Source organism: Eriocheir sinensis, unplaced genomic scaffold (genome assembly GCF_024679095.1).
Source record: "Eriocheir sinensis breed Jianghai 21 unplaced genomic scaffold, ASM2467909v1 Scaffold14, whole genome shotgun sequence".
Classification (NCBI taxonomy): Eukaryota; Metazoa; Arthropoda; class Malacostraca; order Decapoda; family Varunidae; genus Eriocheir; species Eriocheir sinensis.
In genome coordinates, this window is record NW_026110739.1 from 1526717 (window position 1) to 1543854 (window position 17138).

Below are 17138 nucleotides of genomic sequence, written 5' to 3' on the forward strand. Positions count from 1 at the left end.
TGCAAGCAAGTTGGTGGGTTGCTTATTTGGAGGAGGTGTACTTGGTGACGGCCTTGGTGCCTTCGGACACGGCGTGCTTGGCCAGCTCACCGGGCAGGAGGAGACGGACGGCCGTCTGGATCTCCCGACTGGTGATGGTGGAGCGCTTGTTGTAATGGGCCAGGCGAGAGGCCTCGGCGGCGATGCGCTCGAAGATGTCGTTCACGAAGGAGTTCATGATGGACATGGCCTTGGAGGAGACGCCGGTGTCGGGGTGGACCTGCTTGAGCACCTTGTAGATGTAGATCGAGTAGCTCTCCTTCCTCCTGCGCTTCTTCTTCTTGTCACCCTTGGCGATGGCCTTCTGGGCCTTGCCAGCCTTCTTGGCGGCCTTTCCTGATGCTTTGGGGGGCATGTCTGCTTCTTCGTTCCCAGACGGCGAGCGAATGTTGCCGGGCCGCCCTTCCTTCCTTTAAGATTAACCCCTAAGAAGGGGAACGGGCCTTTGTCGACTACGACGGCCCGTCGCAGTCATGGCTGGGGCTATATATGTGCATACACGGCACGCCGCGCGCACGTGTGCAGGTACAGAAATACATACACACGCGCACACACACGCCAATGTACGCACATATATAGATTGTTAACACCCCTTCCCACTAAGTGGGTTGGGGCACAGGCGCACCAGGCGTCCTGTAGCTGACTTAAAAATTCATTCACGCACATACTCACACACAAACACCCACACATACATACACGCTCTAACACGCCCATATATACAGAACAGAGAGCCTACCTGGGCGGCTCATATGCCCGCACTAGGGCAGTAAGCGCCCTGTCGTCCAGGGCCCCCACCAAGGCTGGCGCTGAGAGCCCCTCCCGGTTTTGAAGCAGGTTGCGCGTCGCACCGCACTCGAGGAGGTAGTGGAGGAGCGGCTGGAGGACCTCCTCCTCGCAGTACGGGCACTCGACAGGGACAGGGTCATCCGGGTGAAGGACCGACGCACATTTGTAGCCGAGACGGAGGCGGCGGATGTTGGATGCCTCCCGTCTCGGCAGATTTGGCGGCAGCTGGCGGGCGCCGGTGTTAGTGGCCGCCGAGTACCAAAACGCGGACGGCGAGCCCGCAGCCAGGGCCTCCTCCAGCTCCCTGACGACCCCAGTAGCAGATCGTGCGGCCATGGCCCTCTTCACTTGGGCAAGGCTAACCACAACAGGCCGCGTGACAGCAGGCAGGAGCGTTGCCTCAGCAGCAGCGCCGTCCGCCGCCTCGTTGCCTGCCACGCCCGAGTGGCTGGGCAACCAGTTAACTTTTACAGGGCGCCCCGCTCCTCTCAACTCTGCCAGCCTCGCAAGGATGGAGGTGAGGAGAGACACGTTGTCGCGCGGGGGGTCCTGTAGCAGAGAGCGGATGGCAGGGACTGAATCGCAGTGGATCAAGACAGGGCCCCGACCCCCTTCCACTGCATGATCCAGCGCCCCGCCAATGGCTGCCAGCTCAGCCTGGGTGGAGGAACAACCGTCTGGCAGACGAAAAACAGCAGTGTCCCCACCGCACACAAAAGCAGCGCCGACAGCCCCCGTCTGGTGGTTGACGGAGCCGTCCGTGAAGTACACGGAGGCTCCAGGGTGCGCTGCTTCCCGCTCGCTGCTGTCTGCCTCCTGGCCAACTCCAGAGGGGTGAGGAGGGCCTTCCTTTGGCGAGCGGCCGTATGGTGGCTGTTAAGGCAGGCGGCTCCCACGGGGGGCGGGCAACGTAGGTGGGGTGGGGGGCGTCCACAGCCGTCACAAGGGCGTGGGGGAGTTCGCTATTGCGAATCGTGGCCGCCGCCACAGTCGCCCACGTTCTCTTGCGGAACAGGAGAGGGTCCTGCAGGAGGGCCTGCCCGACGGAGGCACGGAGCTGCTCCGCCCCCATGCATCTGAGCAGCGCCGCAAGATGCCCCTCTGAGAGTTGGGTGACTCGCGGCGACGCTGCACACGCGTGCCTCCGCCCGGAGGCACACGCATTTCGTCCACATGGGGCGCCAATGATGACGCGGAGGGCGGCGTTCTGAGCTGTCTCCAGCGGCCTAAGCGCCGCCGGACCCACCGTCAGCAGGCACGGCGTCCCATAATCAATACAGGACCGAACGCCCTGGATGTAGAAAGTCCGCAGGACCCTGTCCCCAGACCCACCCGCTGTTCTGGCAAGGGCCCTCATCACATTAGTGCGCCGCCGGACCTCGTCCCGCACACGGGCGATGTGCGGGCCAAAGGACAGGCTGGAGTCAACAGTGACCCCGAGGTACTTGTAAGTGTGCACCCACGGCACGGGCGTACCCTCGAGGTCGAAGGGCTCAGGAAGGTGGCCGTGGCGGAAGGCCATGGCCTTTGTCTTAGTCCTGTTGACGACCAGCCCTAGGGCGGCGCACGTCTGAGTCAGCCGGCGGAGGAGCTGGCGGGCGCAGGCCACCTGGTTGGGGCCCCACACCACCAGGGCCACATCGTCCGCATACGATAGGACTCTTGCGGTTCCGCTCGTCGGAAGGGCCGCCAACTTCTCGACGAGCAGATTGAACAGCACGGGGCTCAGGACGCCACCCTGAGGCGTGCCGTTCTCAAAAGTCTCTATCGCGGACGTATGGCCCTGAAATCGGACGGCCGCTCTCCGTCCCTCCAGATAATGGCCCACCCACGCCAGCAGGCGGCCACGGACGCCCCGTTCAGCGAGAATGGAGAGCATGGCTGGGGCTGAGGCGAGCTCAAAAGCTTTCTCGAGGTCGAGAAATACCACCACCGCCCGTCTCCCCAAGACACCAGAGAGGAGGGTGGAGATGCAGTCCCTGGTGCCCCTGCCCCGGCGGAAGGCAAAGAGGTGGTGATGGAGGGGGCCCATCGCCCACTGAAGGCGCGGAAGCAGGACTCGCTCCATACACTTGCCGAGGCAGCTTAGGAGGGAGATCGGGCGATGTTGGAGCCCGTCTCCACTCTTGGGGATGGGAACGATGGTGGCCAGCTTCCAGGAGGCTGGCAGTGCTCCGAGCTCGAAGGACCTGTTAAAGAGTCCCAGAACCTCCGCCAGCATGTCCGGGCCAGCGTTCGCCAGGAAGGAGTAGGGGATCCTGTCGACTCCGGTGGCGGTGTCCTTCCTGGGGATGGCCCGCTCCAGCTCCCAGAGCTCTATAGGCGCGTCAGTGACATGCGCCTGTAGGCAGGCCTCCCTGAAGGCGGCTACTCTCCAGGGTTCGCCTCCCTCAGCAGGTCGCGAGTGTGGGCCGGAAGCCGGGCGGAAGCAGCACGGGAGGAGAAGGTGGCAACGAGCCGCTCCGCCTCGGCCTGGGGCTGTGGGTAGAGATGGGCGCGCAACGGCACCCCCGGCGACGGCCCTCAGCTTCCGCCAGAGGACTGCAGCGGACGTACAGCCGTCAAGTCCCTCGCACCACGCCAGCCAGTGCTCCTCCTGCACCCGGTCGGCGGTTTCCCTGGCGCGACGGACAGCAGCGCGCAGCAAGCCTCGCGTCGCCTCCGTGTTGACTCTCCTGTTAAGCTTACGGGCCTGGTTGACTCGGTGGTTCGCCTCCCTTACCTCCTCGGTATAGTACCACCTGTCACGGTGGACCACCGCCACAGGCCGGAGGAGGGGGATCGCCTCATCAGCAGCTGCTGTGAAGGCGTCAACCAGGCGCGCGTCCGCCGCCTCGAGGTCGTCGGGTCGGATGGTGGCGGCCAGACGACGGGCGACGGCCCCGCGGAACCGAGGCCAGTCAGCCCGGCGCAGGTTCCAGCGAGGAGGCCGCTGTGGTAACACAGGCGGCGGGACAGGGAGTGCAACAACGGAGGCGAAATGGTCGCTCGCGAGGTGCGGGTGGAGGGTCCACGTCGCGTCGACTGCAAGTGGCTGCGACACAAAGCTGAGGTCCAGGACGCCACCAGCCATGTGCGTGGGCACCCGGTGTTGAGGAGCGCAACCCCAGGAACGTCCTCCAAGGCCGAGGCAAGGTGGCGCCCTGCGCGGTTCCTCCTACTCCCCACCTTTCATGGTGGGCGTTGAAATCACCCCGATGAAGGTGGGTTCGTCATTAGCCAGGGAGAGGAGTTCAGTGCAGTCGGGCTCGGCCCGCGGCCCACTGTACACGCAGTAGAACGCGACACACGCGCTCGGCAAGGTCACCTTGACTGCCAATACCTCCACACCGGCACCGCACAGCACGGGGTGAGGCACTCGAGAACAGGGACGTACATCCCTGACCAACATACAACACACACGCGCCGCACCGGCGACGGCAGGCAGGTAAAAGGCCCTGAACCCCTTGAAGGGCACCGACTGGCCCTCGAAGGAGCGTCTCCTGTAACAGGATGACGTCAAAGCCGTCGGTGCCGATCGCAGCTCGCAGGAGGTTAACCTTGCCGCGCACGCCGCACACGTTCCACTGCAGAACACTTAGCGGTCGGTCGCCGAGGAGGTCCCAGGGCGATCACAGGGGCCGCCGCGCGAGGGGCAGGCCCCCGGCGCGTAGGGGTCACAATGCCTTTGGGCTGCGGGATGCGGGAGCGGGTCGGAGCCGCCTGCACTGGGATGTGTGAGCGGGGCTTGGCTGTCTGGGACGCCTGCGCTGGCTGGGCCACCGAGACGGCAGGTGCCACTGCTGCCCGGGAGGGCGCGTCGACCTCCATGTGGGCCTCCGCCGCGGGAGGTGGAGCGTCCCCGCGGACAGGGGCCTGCACAGCTGGAGGCGCAGCAACTGGAGTTTGCAGCGGGGTGGTGGGAGACGCGACCGGACTGTCGATGGTGGGGAAACACTCCTCCACCGTCGCCTTCGCGATGACTCGCAGCGCCGCCTCGTCCGGTGTTAGCTTTAGGAGGCCGGTTAGCGCCAGAGCGAAGCTCGCCAGCATCCCCTCTAGTGCAGCCCTGGTGACCAGGACATGGCCGGGAGGAGGAACCAGGGGTGCAGCTGGCGCGATCACGGGGGGGCGCGGCCCGCGGTTCCTCCGACGCCTTACGCGCTGGGGGAGGGCCGGTGGAGGCACTGCGGGAGTGAGCTGCGTGGAGGGGACCGAGGCGGATGCCGGGCGTGGGGGAGGGGCTTGTGTTGAGGAGGAGGCCGGGTGGGGTTGCGTGGCAGGCGGTGGAGGAGGCGTAGCTGGTGGCGGCACAGCCGGAGCAGCGTTGCCGCGAGACGTGGCCGGTGGTGGGAGGGCCGGGAAGTGCTCCCGGGAGGCGAGCGTTGTCTGACCGGGTGGGGCAGGCCGACGCTGGGACCTCGAGCGGGAACGCCCGGTCCACGCCGGCCGAGAGGGGTTGTGGGCCGCACGCCACTCCTCCTGACGCTGGATTCCCCGATCCACTATGTTCAACCGGGAGGGGCAGCGCCGGCTCCATGCGTGGTGGTGCTGGCGGCAGTTGGGGCAGAGGGCGGTCACGCTCTCGCCGGCCTTGTATTTCGCAAGGCAGGCCTCCGTCATGTGCTGCCCCGAGCACATGCCGCACACTGCCTGGCGATTGCAGCGGGAGCGATGGTGGCCGTATTGCTGGCAGCGATAGCAACGGAGGGGCTCGGCGTTGAAGGGGCGCGTGTAAAATACGCCCCAGCTCCCCAGGTCGAGCATGCCTGGCAAGGGGCCCCTCACCGAGATGAGGACCTGCCTCGTGGCAAGGTTGTCGCGCGTCATACATCGCTCTGCCGTGACGACGCTCGGGTGGCGGAGGAGAGCCTTGAGAGGCATGGCAACCGGGTAAGTGGTCACCACCCCCTTGGTGGTGGCGTCGCCCATCAGCCGCAACTGCACCGCCTTGCCATGCACCGACGTGGTGTCCATGAGGGCACGGAGGGCTTCCTCGGAAGGCGGGGTGATCAGCACGCTGCCGTTCTCCAGGAAGCGCATCTGGAGGCGGAGCCCGAGCTCCTCCTCCAGGGCCTCCGCCAGGTCGAGGGCAGTCTCGAACCCCGGTGTTGGAGGGACGACAACCTTGGGGTTGGCAGGAGATGCAGCAGCGTGGCGGACAGCAGCCTGCTCGGGGTGCGAGACGGCACCGAGCAGGTTGGAATGGGCAGCAGCGGAGGCAGATGTAGGAGCAGCGGTGGAGGCAGTAGAGGTGGCAGCAGTGGGGGCAGTAGCAGTAGAACGGGGGAACGGCGTCGGGCGTGAGCCGCTGGGCAGGGTGGGGGTAGCGGAGGTGCCAAGTGGTGAACGGGAGCGGGGAGGCGAAGGTGGCGGAGGTGGGTGGGAGCGGTGGGTACGGTCACGCGCCCTTCCCACTACCACCCAATCCTCATCAGAAGAGTCGGGGAGTGGGATAAGGGCCGCCTCATCACGCTCACTCCCCGACTCAAGGCGTAGCTGCTTATCAGCTGGCGACTCGGAGTCAGAGCTCTCCGAGTCGCTAGCAGGGCGGACACGCTTGTCCGAGGACATCCTAGCAACAAGACAGCACTCGGGCTGGACCACAGCTAGACATTGAACAAAAAATAAAATAAAAAAGTAACAAAATCTAGCCTACGAGGAGCCGGCTTGCCTACGGCAGCGGAGGGCTAAAGCCTGCCCACCCTCTAAAGGGCTCGGCAGGCGCCGCTGTCGCCCCTTGCGGGTCTTGGGGGACCTAACACTAACCCTGGTTGTTCCTCTAACCACCCCTTTATCCTAAGGGGCCCCCTCGTGGCACTGCCCTCGGGGTTCGGCGTCGTACTAAACCAGGGTCTAAGGCTCAAACACACAAACAAAAGACAAAAAAAAGCACAAAAACAGAGCAGCAGGAAGGCTGCAGTCGCGTGTAACGAGCGACGCGTGACCAGTGACACGCAGACGGTGTACACTGGCACGGCAGAGCGCGGAGCAGGGTGAGGTGTGCAGCGCGGGGCAGGTAGGTGGAAGGCGCGTGGTAACGCTGGCAACTCCGGGGAGTGAGTAGCACGTAGTCAGGGAGCACTGACACGGCGACTCACAGCCTGGCAGTAGCAGAGCAGCTCAATCGCTCGCCCGCGAGAGCTGTTGCTAGAAGGTGGGGAAGAGGTGCACACGCTGCCAGGTCCGGGAAGCCAATGCCGGGCCGCCCCCGGATTCCCCCTTTATGGCGGCGCCGCTCCCTCGGGATCGCGGGGACGCGTGGCGGCACGCGCTCCCATTGGCAGGCTCGCCCGGCCGTCCCCGCCCTCCGATCCTGCGCTGCACTATATAGGGCGAAAAAGCCGCGAGCGGCAGGTATTCGCTCTCCGAGCCCACAGCAGAAGCGCAAGTCCACGCCCCCACCACTCACTGTCGACATGTCTGGACGCGGCAAGGGAGGAAAGGTGAAGGGGAAGTCAAAGTCCCGCTCCAGCCGTGCCGGCCTGCAGTTCCCCGTGGGCAGGATCCACCGTCTCCTGAGGAAGGGCAACTACGCCGAGCGCGTGGGCGCCGGCGCCCCCGTGTACCTGGCGGCCGTCATGGAGTACCTGGCCGCCGAGGTGCTCGAGCTGGCCGGCAACGCGGCCCGCGACAACAAGAAGACCCGCATCATCCCCCGCCACCTGCAGCTGGCCATCCGCAACGACGAGGAGCTGAACAAGCTCCTCTCCGGCGTCACCATTGCCCAGGGAGGTGTGCTGCCTAACATCCAGGCGGTGCTCCTGCCCAAGAAGACCGAGAAGAAGTAATCGCCCTCGGCCTTTCAGGGACGACAATTCAGTACCGTTTAATCCGGCTCCCCTTGGGAGCCACACCCTTTTCCAAAAAGAGACTTCTGGACACACACCCTCAACTACATAGTGACATTCCTAGGTCAATTCCTGCTGATATTACTAGGAAGAAGACCCTCAGTCATGACAACAATTAACAACCCCCACGTCTGGCAGGCTTCCCACACTTAGTTTGTTTGTTTGTTTTCTTCACGGCAGGTAAGGGACTCCTCTGCTGACAACGACGATAACAACAATTAACCCACAAGACATAACATAACAAATAAAAAAAAAAAACGCAAAACAGAGCCGGGAGGTAGGTCGTTGAGACGATGATGGCCGTCGTGCAGATCGGATGCGGCGCTGCCCCCGCCGAGATGAAGTAGGTAGGTAGGTAGTAGCTGGGTGGGCTCCGACCCGCTGTGGCCTGTGGAGTAGGTCCGGAATGAGTAAAATGAATCAGTCAGTCAGTCACTCACTGACGTCATGTATGATCCCCTGCCTCACCCGAGAAAGCATGCATCGGTTTGTACCTTCACCTTCACCTTCACACGGTATAGTTTAACCCAACCTAAACATCCGGCCTCACACACAGGTGCTAGGTGGCGAGGTAGACCCTGAGGAGAAGAAGAAAACGTTTGGGAGGGTAAGCTAAACTAAGTGCAAAACCACCAGGGCCAGCCAGCCAGCCAGCACAGACACTGCGATACATTAGTCTTGCGCTAGCTAGTAAGAATAAGAATTAGAATTAGAATTAGAAGAACACACACACACACACACACACACACACACACACACACACACACACACACACACACACACAAAAAAAAAAAAAAAAAAAAAAAAAAAAGTTTAAGGAGAACCACGCACATAGCTCCGCCGTAGGTTCCCCTAGCGGACGGGGAACCCCACGAGTTGCTCTTCTGCTGTAACTAAAAGCCATTGCTAAGGAGTGATTTTTTTTTTTTCCTTGAGAAATATCTTTAGCATATTCTTTGGCCAGTATGTGGGTAGAGTTTATTACATTGTATGATTCTCTCTTGATTATATCTTTGAAGTCTTTTGCTACCATAAACCATACAGGAGCAGTATATTCACACCTACTATACATTTCAGCGGCGGACAAACGCTGTTTTTCGCAAATATCTCCTAAACGAATCATTGGATCAGTATGATATTTCAACACACTGCCTTTAGCACCCGGACCTAATTTATGGCTAATATACCATGTTGCAATATGTGTTATGTTAGGAGCTTACTGAGTGATATTAAGCCTAATCCAGTCATCATATCTAAGGTGTTAAACAGAATCGGACGAGTGTGGGGTACTCCTCTAGCCCCTCCACCAACGCCCCGAACAACCCAAAGACCACTCCTTCCCTACTCCAATATCGCAGTATCCCCCTCCTGGTTGCCCTCTTCACCCCCCTACTCACACCATCCCCCTTCCCCAGCCCGAGGCTATGACTTAAGCAGACTACACTATCATTATTATATATATATATATATATATATATATATATATATATATATATATATATATATATATATATATATATATATATATATATATATATATATATATATATATAATATCTAGTGGTATGTTTGTTATCGTATTTACAATAATACACGATCTAAATATATATATATATATATATATATATATATATATATATATATATATATATATATATATATATATATATATATATATATATATATATACGCATGATAACCATATGTATAGATGGAGAAAAATATATGCGGTTTATAATTTTGGCAAAATATAAATATGAAAGAGACAAGTCAACAAAATAACATTATATTAGCTGGACCAAGTTGACATTTTATGATGAATATGTACTACACAGTATGTAATAACAGTAATAACTTTTCCTAGAAGGTCCAGACCACAGGTAATGCCAGTACATCGTGTTCACTTGGGTGACCATAAGGACTGCAAACATGGACCTTCTACATACTATATGTATGTAAACATGCTGTTGTACAGTAATTATCAACGTGAAATACGTCTTGCCTCCATGGAACTGTACCATGCTCTTAGTTAATAATCATACTATCTATACATATACACGTACATAACATTCTAATATATAATACAGTGATGGGAGAAATAGGGAGGGACACAAGAGTGATGAGGGAGGCGAGAAGTTAGGGGGAGAAGAGGGGAGTAGTTGTGGCTAGGAATAGTTTGGGAGGGTGCAGGGGGGGGGGCACACTTTCCTTCGAATGCGTCAACATGACTCGTCGGGTTTGTGTTAGTTTTCACAAGTAAACTCGTCACATAAGACATACAGTAATGTGGTAGGTTAGCCATAAATTAGGTCCGGGTATTATAGGTAGTGTGCTGAAATATCATACTGATCCAAAGATTCGTTTAGGAGATATTTGCGAAAAACAGCGTTTGTCTGCCGCTGAAATGTATAGTAGGTGTTACGGGAGTTATGAATAGAGATCTTATATGATTTTTCTACTTCGGTAATCATTACACTTTTAACTCTGAACTTTCTAGACTTTTTTGAGGTAGATTCTTCGAATAAAAGCCTTAACAAGCAATTACTTCCCTCTATACCTCTCACATACAATAATGAAAATATATCTGTTCTGGTTGTAGGTATTAGAATATTTCAGTAACTATGAAAGAGTTGATAAAAGCGCTATTAGATTTCATTTTTCCTCCCATATGCACAGGATGTAAAAACAAACTTGTTCAAGGAGAATGATTTATTTGTACCATTTGCTTGAGTAACAGATAATCCTATTACCAATCGTTTTGTAGATACAGCTACTATTACCTATGGTCTTGCATTAAAAAAAAAAAAAAAAACAATTGGGGAGGTATTAGGAGTTGAGTATGGCAATATTTTTGTATTAACATCCAGCTATTTCAGTGATAGATGAAATAATGTTTATTCCATTGCACAGGCAAATATTGCAGGAAAGACACTATAATCCAAGTGATTATTTTCGCTAAAGGACTTTCAGAATCACTAAAAAGAGACAGTCATCTAACATATGTAAAAAGAAATCGCAATACTCCATCCCAAGCAAACCCCCCCCCAAAAAGGAAAGCCAACACGCATTACAAACCTCAACAAACTAAGAACAAAACTCCCACAACAAAACTAACTAACAAGTTAGCTTGCAACAAACAAACGAGCTAGCTCCCTAATTAGCTTTTTTGCTAGTTAGCTAGCTAGTTAGCTAGCTAGTTAGTTAGTTAGTTAGTTAGTTAGCTAGCTTGTTTCTTTGTTTGTTTGTTTGTTTGTTTGTTTGTTTGTATGTTTGCTATTTAGCTTGTTATTTTGTTTGTTTGGTAGCTAGCTACCTTGTTTGTTTGTTAGTTAGTTAGTTAGTTAGTTAGTTAGTTAGTTAGTTAGTTAGTTAGTTAGTTAGTTAGTTAGTTAGTTAGTTAGTTAGTTAGTTTGTTTGTTTGTTTGTTTGTTTGTTTGTTTGTTTGTTTGTTTGTTTGTTTGTTTGTTTGTTTGTTTGTTTGTTTGTTTGTTAGTTAGTTTGTTTGTTTGTTTGTTTGTTTGTTTGCTAGCTAGCTTGTTTGATTGCTTGCTAGCTAGCTAGTGAGTTTGTTTGTTTGTTTGTTTGCTAGCTAGCTAGTTTGTCTTTTAGTTTGTTAGCTAGCTAGTTTTGTGTTTGTCTGTTAGCTAGCCCGTTCGCTTTAATTGGCAGGCAGGCAGGCAGGCAGGCAGGCAGGCAGGCAGGCAGGCAGGCACACCTATTTACATGCCGGCACACCTACTTTCATAGAAACGTATTTGCAGCTTTTTAGTCATCCACCTGTCTACTGTTGGGCATGTAGACGCTTGCCCAGGGTTCCGGCGGGCTACTCGGGGCTGGTTCAACGTATCTGAAAAAGCGGGTCCAGTAAGAGAGGGCGCAACGTGATGATGAGGACGACAACGAGAAACAAGAAGAAGAAGAAGAAGAAGAAGAAGAAGAAGAAGAAGAAGAAGAAGAAGAAGAAGAAGAAGAAGAAGGAGGAGGAGGAGGAGGAGGAGGAGGAGGAGGAGGAGGAGGAGGGGGAGGAGGGAGGAGGGAGAGGGAGATTCCCACTTCCTCAGCCTTTCCCTTTCAAGTTCGTTCTGAGCCTGTCCCTCACCCTCTAACCCTACCCTTGCTTTCCTATACACTCCTGCACATTCCAAGAGACAATAGAAGGAGTGGATCAAGAAGGGGAGGCTTCTTTCTCTCTGTCTATATATTTGCCGTCTTTCTCATTATTGCTTTCTTTCTCTTTTTCTCCTCCTTTTTTTCTTTCTTAACCTTTCTATGTCATTCTTCCTCTCTTTCTTTTCCTGTTCCCGTCCAGACGTCGCTTTGTTTTGTCTATGTATTTTCCAATATAGTTTTCTCTCTCTCTCTCTCTCTCTCTCTCTCTCTCTCTCTCTCTCTCTCTCTCTCTCTCTCTCTCTCTCTCTCTCTCTCTCTCTCTCTCTCTTTTCATAAATATCCTGTTACTGATTTTACAAAGAATTGACAGGGACAGGGGAAATTATGGCAAAATGATGTTTCCGTAAGAACTGAAACAAACAAATTGGAGCTTACTAGTGGCAAATGAGGTGGATGGGGAGCAGTGGGCGGAGGTGTGAACCATCATTAGGCAGGAGGGAGGAGGGAGGAGGAAAAGATGGGATTGAGGAAACAAACAAACTAGTGTCAAATGAGGTGGATGGGGAGCAGTGGGCGGAGGTGTGAACCATCATTAGGCAGGGGGAGGGAGGGCGGGAGGGGAGGAAACAGAAAGAAAGAAAGAAAGAAAGAAAATATAACTGAAGTAAAAAGTGTGCTACTATTCTCTTAGTGAATAAGAATGTGGACCTCAAAGAGGTCCGGGGTGGGTGGGTTAGGTCGGGCTCGCTCAGGCAGCGGCATTAACCACCGAAGCCGTAAAGGGTGCGGCCCTGGCGTTTGAGGGCGTACACCACGTCCATGGCGGTGACGGTCTTGCGCTTGGCGTGCTCAGTGTAGGTGACGGCATCCCTGATGACGTTCTCCAGGAACACCTTGAGCACACCACGGGTCTCTTCGTAGATGAGCCCGGAGATGCGCTTCACACCGCCACGGCGCGCCAGACGACGGATGGCCGGCTTGGTGATGCCCTGGATGTTGTCCCGAAGAACCTTGCGGTGACGCTTGGCGCCTCCCTTTCCGAGTCCCTTGCCTCCCTTGCCGCGGCCAGTCATGGTTCAGGTGGGTAGCTCAACAGTGGAGTGAGTGTTGGGTTGTTGGTGGTGGGTTTTTGAGGGTTGTTAGCCCTCGCGGGCTATGTGCCATAGGCTGGCCCGCCTCTCTCTTTGATCTCTCTAAGCCACGGACGCGTCACGCCCAGAAACGCCAGTGCCGCAACACGGCCCCAATGGCCAGCGCGCAGCGTACCATGAGCGACCGACAAAAACTCCAGGTCCCAAGGATTGAAAGGTGTGAATAATTGAAATTAAGGAAGTCAGAGGGTGACAGTGGTTTGTACGTATATTTGGCAGAGTGGATGGTTTGAGAAGTACTCCGTATAGCGGAGGGACCTTTAGATGGGGTCCAGCCCTGATAGTCGGAGGGAGGCGAGCGGAACGGAGGGGATTCTATGAGGGTAAAAGGTGGCACAGTAAGATAACAGGAGGAAGAGACCTTTGTACAGCAAAGGGATCATTTGTTTAAAGTGGGTCATTCGAACCACGCAAGTAAAGTGGGAGGCAGTAGAAACAGACCTTTTTGGTGGGGTCCAGCCACAGGTGGTGAGCGGAACGGAGGGGATTGCATGAGACCGAAAGATTGAACAGTAAGTGACAGTTGGAAGAGTCCTTTGTATAGCAAAGGGATCATTTGTTTAAAGTGGGTCATTCGAACCACGCAAGTATAGTCGAAGGTGTTGAGAAAAAAAAAAAAAAAAAAATATTAATAATAATAATAATAATAATAATAATAATAATAATAATAATAAAAAAAAATAAATAAAAAAAAAATAAAAAAAAATAAAAAAAAAAAAAATAAAATAAATAAAAAAAAAAATAAAAAAATAAAAAAAAAAATAAAAAAAATAAAAAAAAAAAAAATTGTTGCAGCGTTCGCTCTATATATGCAGAGCCAGAGGCGGCGGTGGTGGGTCTTTGGGCGATAGGCTGGCTCCTGCCGTCTACTTCCGGACGGCCCAGTGACGTTGGGTGAGCCTCCACACTGTACTAGGCTCTAGCATATGCAGACAGCTCCAAGAGACCCCTAAATTCCTCCAATAGGGCTAGATAGATAGATGCACTGCCTGACGGGGGCGGGCAAGCGCGGGACTAGGAGGCGGCGCACGCGCAGGGCGCGGCGGACCACCGCTCCTCCCCCGGCCGCCAAAACTATAAAAACCAGAAACGGCTGGCAGACTCAACTGTTCTGTTCGTCCGTAGCCATGGCCCGTACCAAGCAGACTGCCAGGAAATCCACCGGTGGCAAGGCGCCCCGCAAGCAGCTGGCCACCAAGGCCGCTCGCAAGTCGGCCCCGGCCACCGGAGGAGTCAAGAAGCCTCACCGCTACAGGCCCGGGACCGTGGCCCTCCGTGAGATCCGCCGCTACCAGAAGAGCACCGAGCTCCTCATCAGGAAGCTGCCCTTCCAGCGTCTGGTGCGCGAGATCGCCCAGGATTTCAAGACCGATCTCCGCTTCCAGTCCTCTGCCGTCATGGCTCTGCAGGAAGCCTCCGAGGCCTACCTCGTCGGTCTCTTCGAGGACACCAACCTCTGCGCCATCCACGCCAAGCGTGTCACCATCATGCCAAAGGACATCCAGCTGGCCCGTCGCATTCGCGGCGAGCGTGCCTAAGCTGGCGTTGCCCGTCTGAGTACTACAATCTGCTCACACTATATCTAGGCCCTTTTCAGGGCCAAAGTCACTTTCCGGGAGAGAGTTTAGACAGACACTGGGGCGGGCAGGGGGGGAGTATGATCACTGGCTTGTTGCCTTTACCACATATCCTTCTGCTTCATAATCTCATATCAATTGATTGGGGGGCTTTGATTTCTCTCTTAACTTATTTCAACTGGCGGGTGCACGAGTAGGGAATATGTGGGGACTACATGCAGGCAGGAAGACAGGAATTACCAGAACAAGTAAATAAATATAAGCGGAGGGGCGGAATCACTAACTACTGATGACGGCTGCTATGTAGGCATATATCGCTCATCGTGATCCCCTGCAGCTAACAACAAACGACCGAGAGAAGCATTGGCGATTTCAAGCTTTGGTCGCGGTTTGGCGAGCACTGGCGGGACTCGGTCCGCTTATTGATGCCATGCATCCCTTGGTGGGTCAGCTCAGTGAGAGAGAGAGAGAGAGAGAGAGAGAGAGAGAGAGAGTGACTAACCGTCTTCGTTCTCTTTCGGGAAATAGTTTGTGGCTCCGATGGAGCCGGTTCTTTTACAGTGCAAGCAAGTTGGTGGGTTGCTTATTTGGAGGAGGTGTACTTGGTGACGGCCTTGGTGCCTTCGGACACGGCGTGCTTGGCCAGCTCACCGGGCAGGAGGAGACGGACGGCCGTCTGGATCTCCCGACTGGTGATGGTGGAGCGCTTGTTGTAATGGGCCAGGCGAGAGGCCTCGGCGGCGATGCGCTCGAAGATGTCGTTCACGAAGGAGTTCATGATGGACATGGCCTTGGAGGAGACGCCGGTGTCGGGGTGGACCTGCTTGAGCACCTTGTAGATGTAGATCGAGTAGCTCTCCTTCCTCCTGCGCTTCTTCTTCTTGTCACCCTTGGCGATGGCCTTCTGGGCCTTGCCGGCCTTCTTGGCGGCCTTTCCTGATGCTTTGGGGGGCATGTCTGCTTCTTCGTTCCCAGACGGCGAGCGAATGTTGCCTGGCCGCCATTCCATTCCATTCCATTTAAGATTAACCCTGGGTAGCCCCAGGGGAAACGGGCCCTAGTCTATTGACGGCCCGTTAGGTGTACTGCATGAAAAAAATTAGCGAGGGGGCGGGTATCGTCGGACGAGCTGTTCCAGGGCCGCCTCTCCGAGGTGGAAGAGAAGTTCAGGGGCAGAGTGTCCCTCAGGGTTCGGGGTCAGGTCTCTCGTGAGCGGGCATTCTAGTATGTAATGTAGAAGCGGGCAATCTTGCTCTTCGTCACAGTGCTCGCATTCCCTCCACCTGATGTCTTCAGGATCGAGTTCTGAGAGGCATATGTAGCCGAGACGCAGGCGGTGCAGCTGGATACTGATGGGGCGAGGGTGGGTGATACCTACTCGCCAGCGTCCCATGTCCGTAGCGGCCGCGTACCAGGAGCCTGAAGGGGAGCCTTGAGCTACACAGTGCTCCAGTGCAGCAGCGATGCTTCGCCCAGCATGTGAAAGCAAGGTGGTTCGGAGGTGGCTGAGACTGGGGGGCAGGTGGATGTTAACTGCAGGGAGGAGTGTAGCATCTTTCGCCGCTGCATCAGCTGCCTCGTTGCCCTCAACACCCGAGTGGCTTGGCAACCAGACAAGTGTTGCGCGTCGGCCAGCAGCCTCTAAGGCCCCCAGAGTTCGCCAGATGGAGGTGATGAGGCGGATATTGTCAGCAAGGCTGTCTCGGTCGATGGCCTGGAGGGCAGTCATCGAGTCCGAGTAGACGATGACAGGCCCCGCTGCCGATTCTTCAGCGTGGAGAAGGGCCATCGAGATGGCCGCCAGTTCCGCCTGCGTGGAGGAGCTTCCATCGGGAAGGCGGTAAAGAGCAGTCTCTCCCCCACTCACAAATGCAGCCCCAACAGCCCGCGTCAGGTGGTGAATGGAGCCGTCGGTGAAGTACACGGCTGTACGGGAGGAGGCGCACCAGCAACACGCCCCAGGGCCTCGCGCCGAAGCTCCTCGGTGGAAAGGAGTGCTTTCTTAACAGGAAGGGGCCGGAGAGATAGAAGAAAGGAGCGGGGTCGCCAGGGTGGAGGGGGAACATAGGCTGGCACTGGGAGGTCAAGGGGCGCTGTCAACATGTGCGCCAGATCGTTCTCGCTGATAACCCGGGCGACGCCGGATTGCCATGTCTGCCGCCGGAAGAGGAGGGGGTCATGGTGGAGAGACCGTCTCACTCGCTCAGCAAGGGGCCGCCTCCGCATCGCGTAGCAGGGTGACGATGTGGCCCACCGAGCTGCTTGACACGCTCGGCGACGCAGCAGATGAATGCCTCTGCCCGCAGACACACGCATTTAGTCCAGCGGGGGGTGCCGAGCAGGGTACGGAGTGCGTAGTTCTGTGCAGTCTCGAGCGGGTTCAAGGAGGAGGGAGGCAGCGTGAAGAGGCATGGAGCAGCGTAGTCAAGGCAGGACCGGACTGCGCTAACATAAAAGGAGCGCAGAACACGGTCCCCGGCCCCACAGGAGGGACTTGCCATGGCCCGCATGATGTTAATGCGGGATACCATCTTCGCTCGGACGGAAGCTATGCACGGCTTAAAGGAAAGGCGGGAGTCGAGGAGAATGCCCAGGTACTTGAACTGAGGGACCCAAGGCACGGGGATGGCGGCGATGTAGAGGGG

General features: G+C 55.6%; 3 protein-coding genes across 3 annotated transcripts; 1 reads left to right on the top strand and 2 right to left on the bottom strand.

Annotated features, from left to right (window-relative positions):
* Positions 1-439, bottom strand: LOC126989975 (histone H2B). Its single transcript, XM_050848567.1, has one exon. The coding sequence runs from the start codon at positions 392-394 to the stop codon at positions 23-25; it is 372 nt and encodes a 123-aa protein (XP_050704524.1). The 5' UTR covers positions 395-439; the 3' UTR covers positions 1-22.
* Positions 440-6629: 6190 nt separating this feature from the next.
* Positions 6630-7920, top strand: LOC126989971 (histone H2A-like). Its single transcript, XM_050848562.1, has one exon. It carries the CDS (start codon positions 7002-7004, stop codon positions 7593-7595), a length of 594 nt encoding a protein of 197 aa, XP_050704519.1. The 5' UTR covers positions 6630-7001; the 3' UTR covers positions 7596-7920.
* Positions 7921-15021: 7101 nt separating this feature from the next.
* On the bottom strand, positions 15022-15505 carry LOC126989972 (histone H2B-like). The gene has a single exon (XM_050848563.1). The coding sequence runs from the start codon at positions 15500-15502 to the stop codon at positions 15077-15079; it is 426 nt and encodes a 141-aa protein (XP_050704520.1). The 5' UTR covers positions 15503-15505; the 3' UTR covers positions 15022-15076.
* Positions 15506-17138: the final 1633 nt, after the last annotated feature.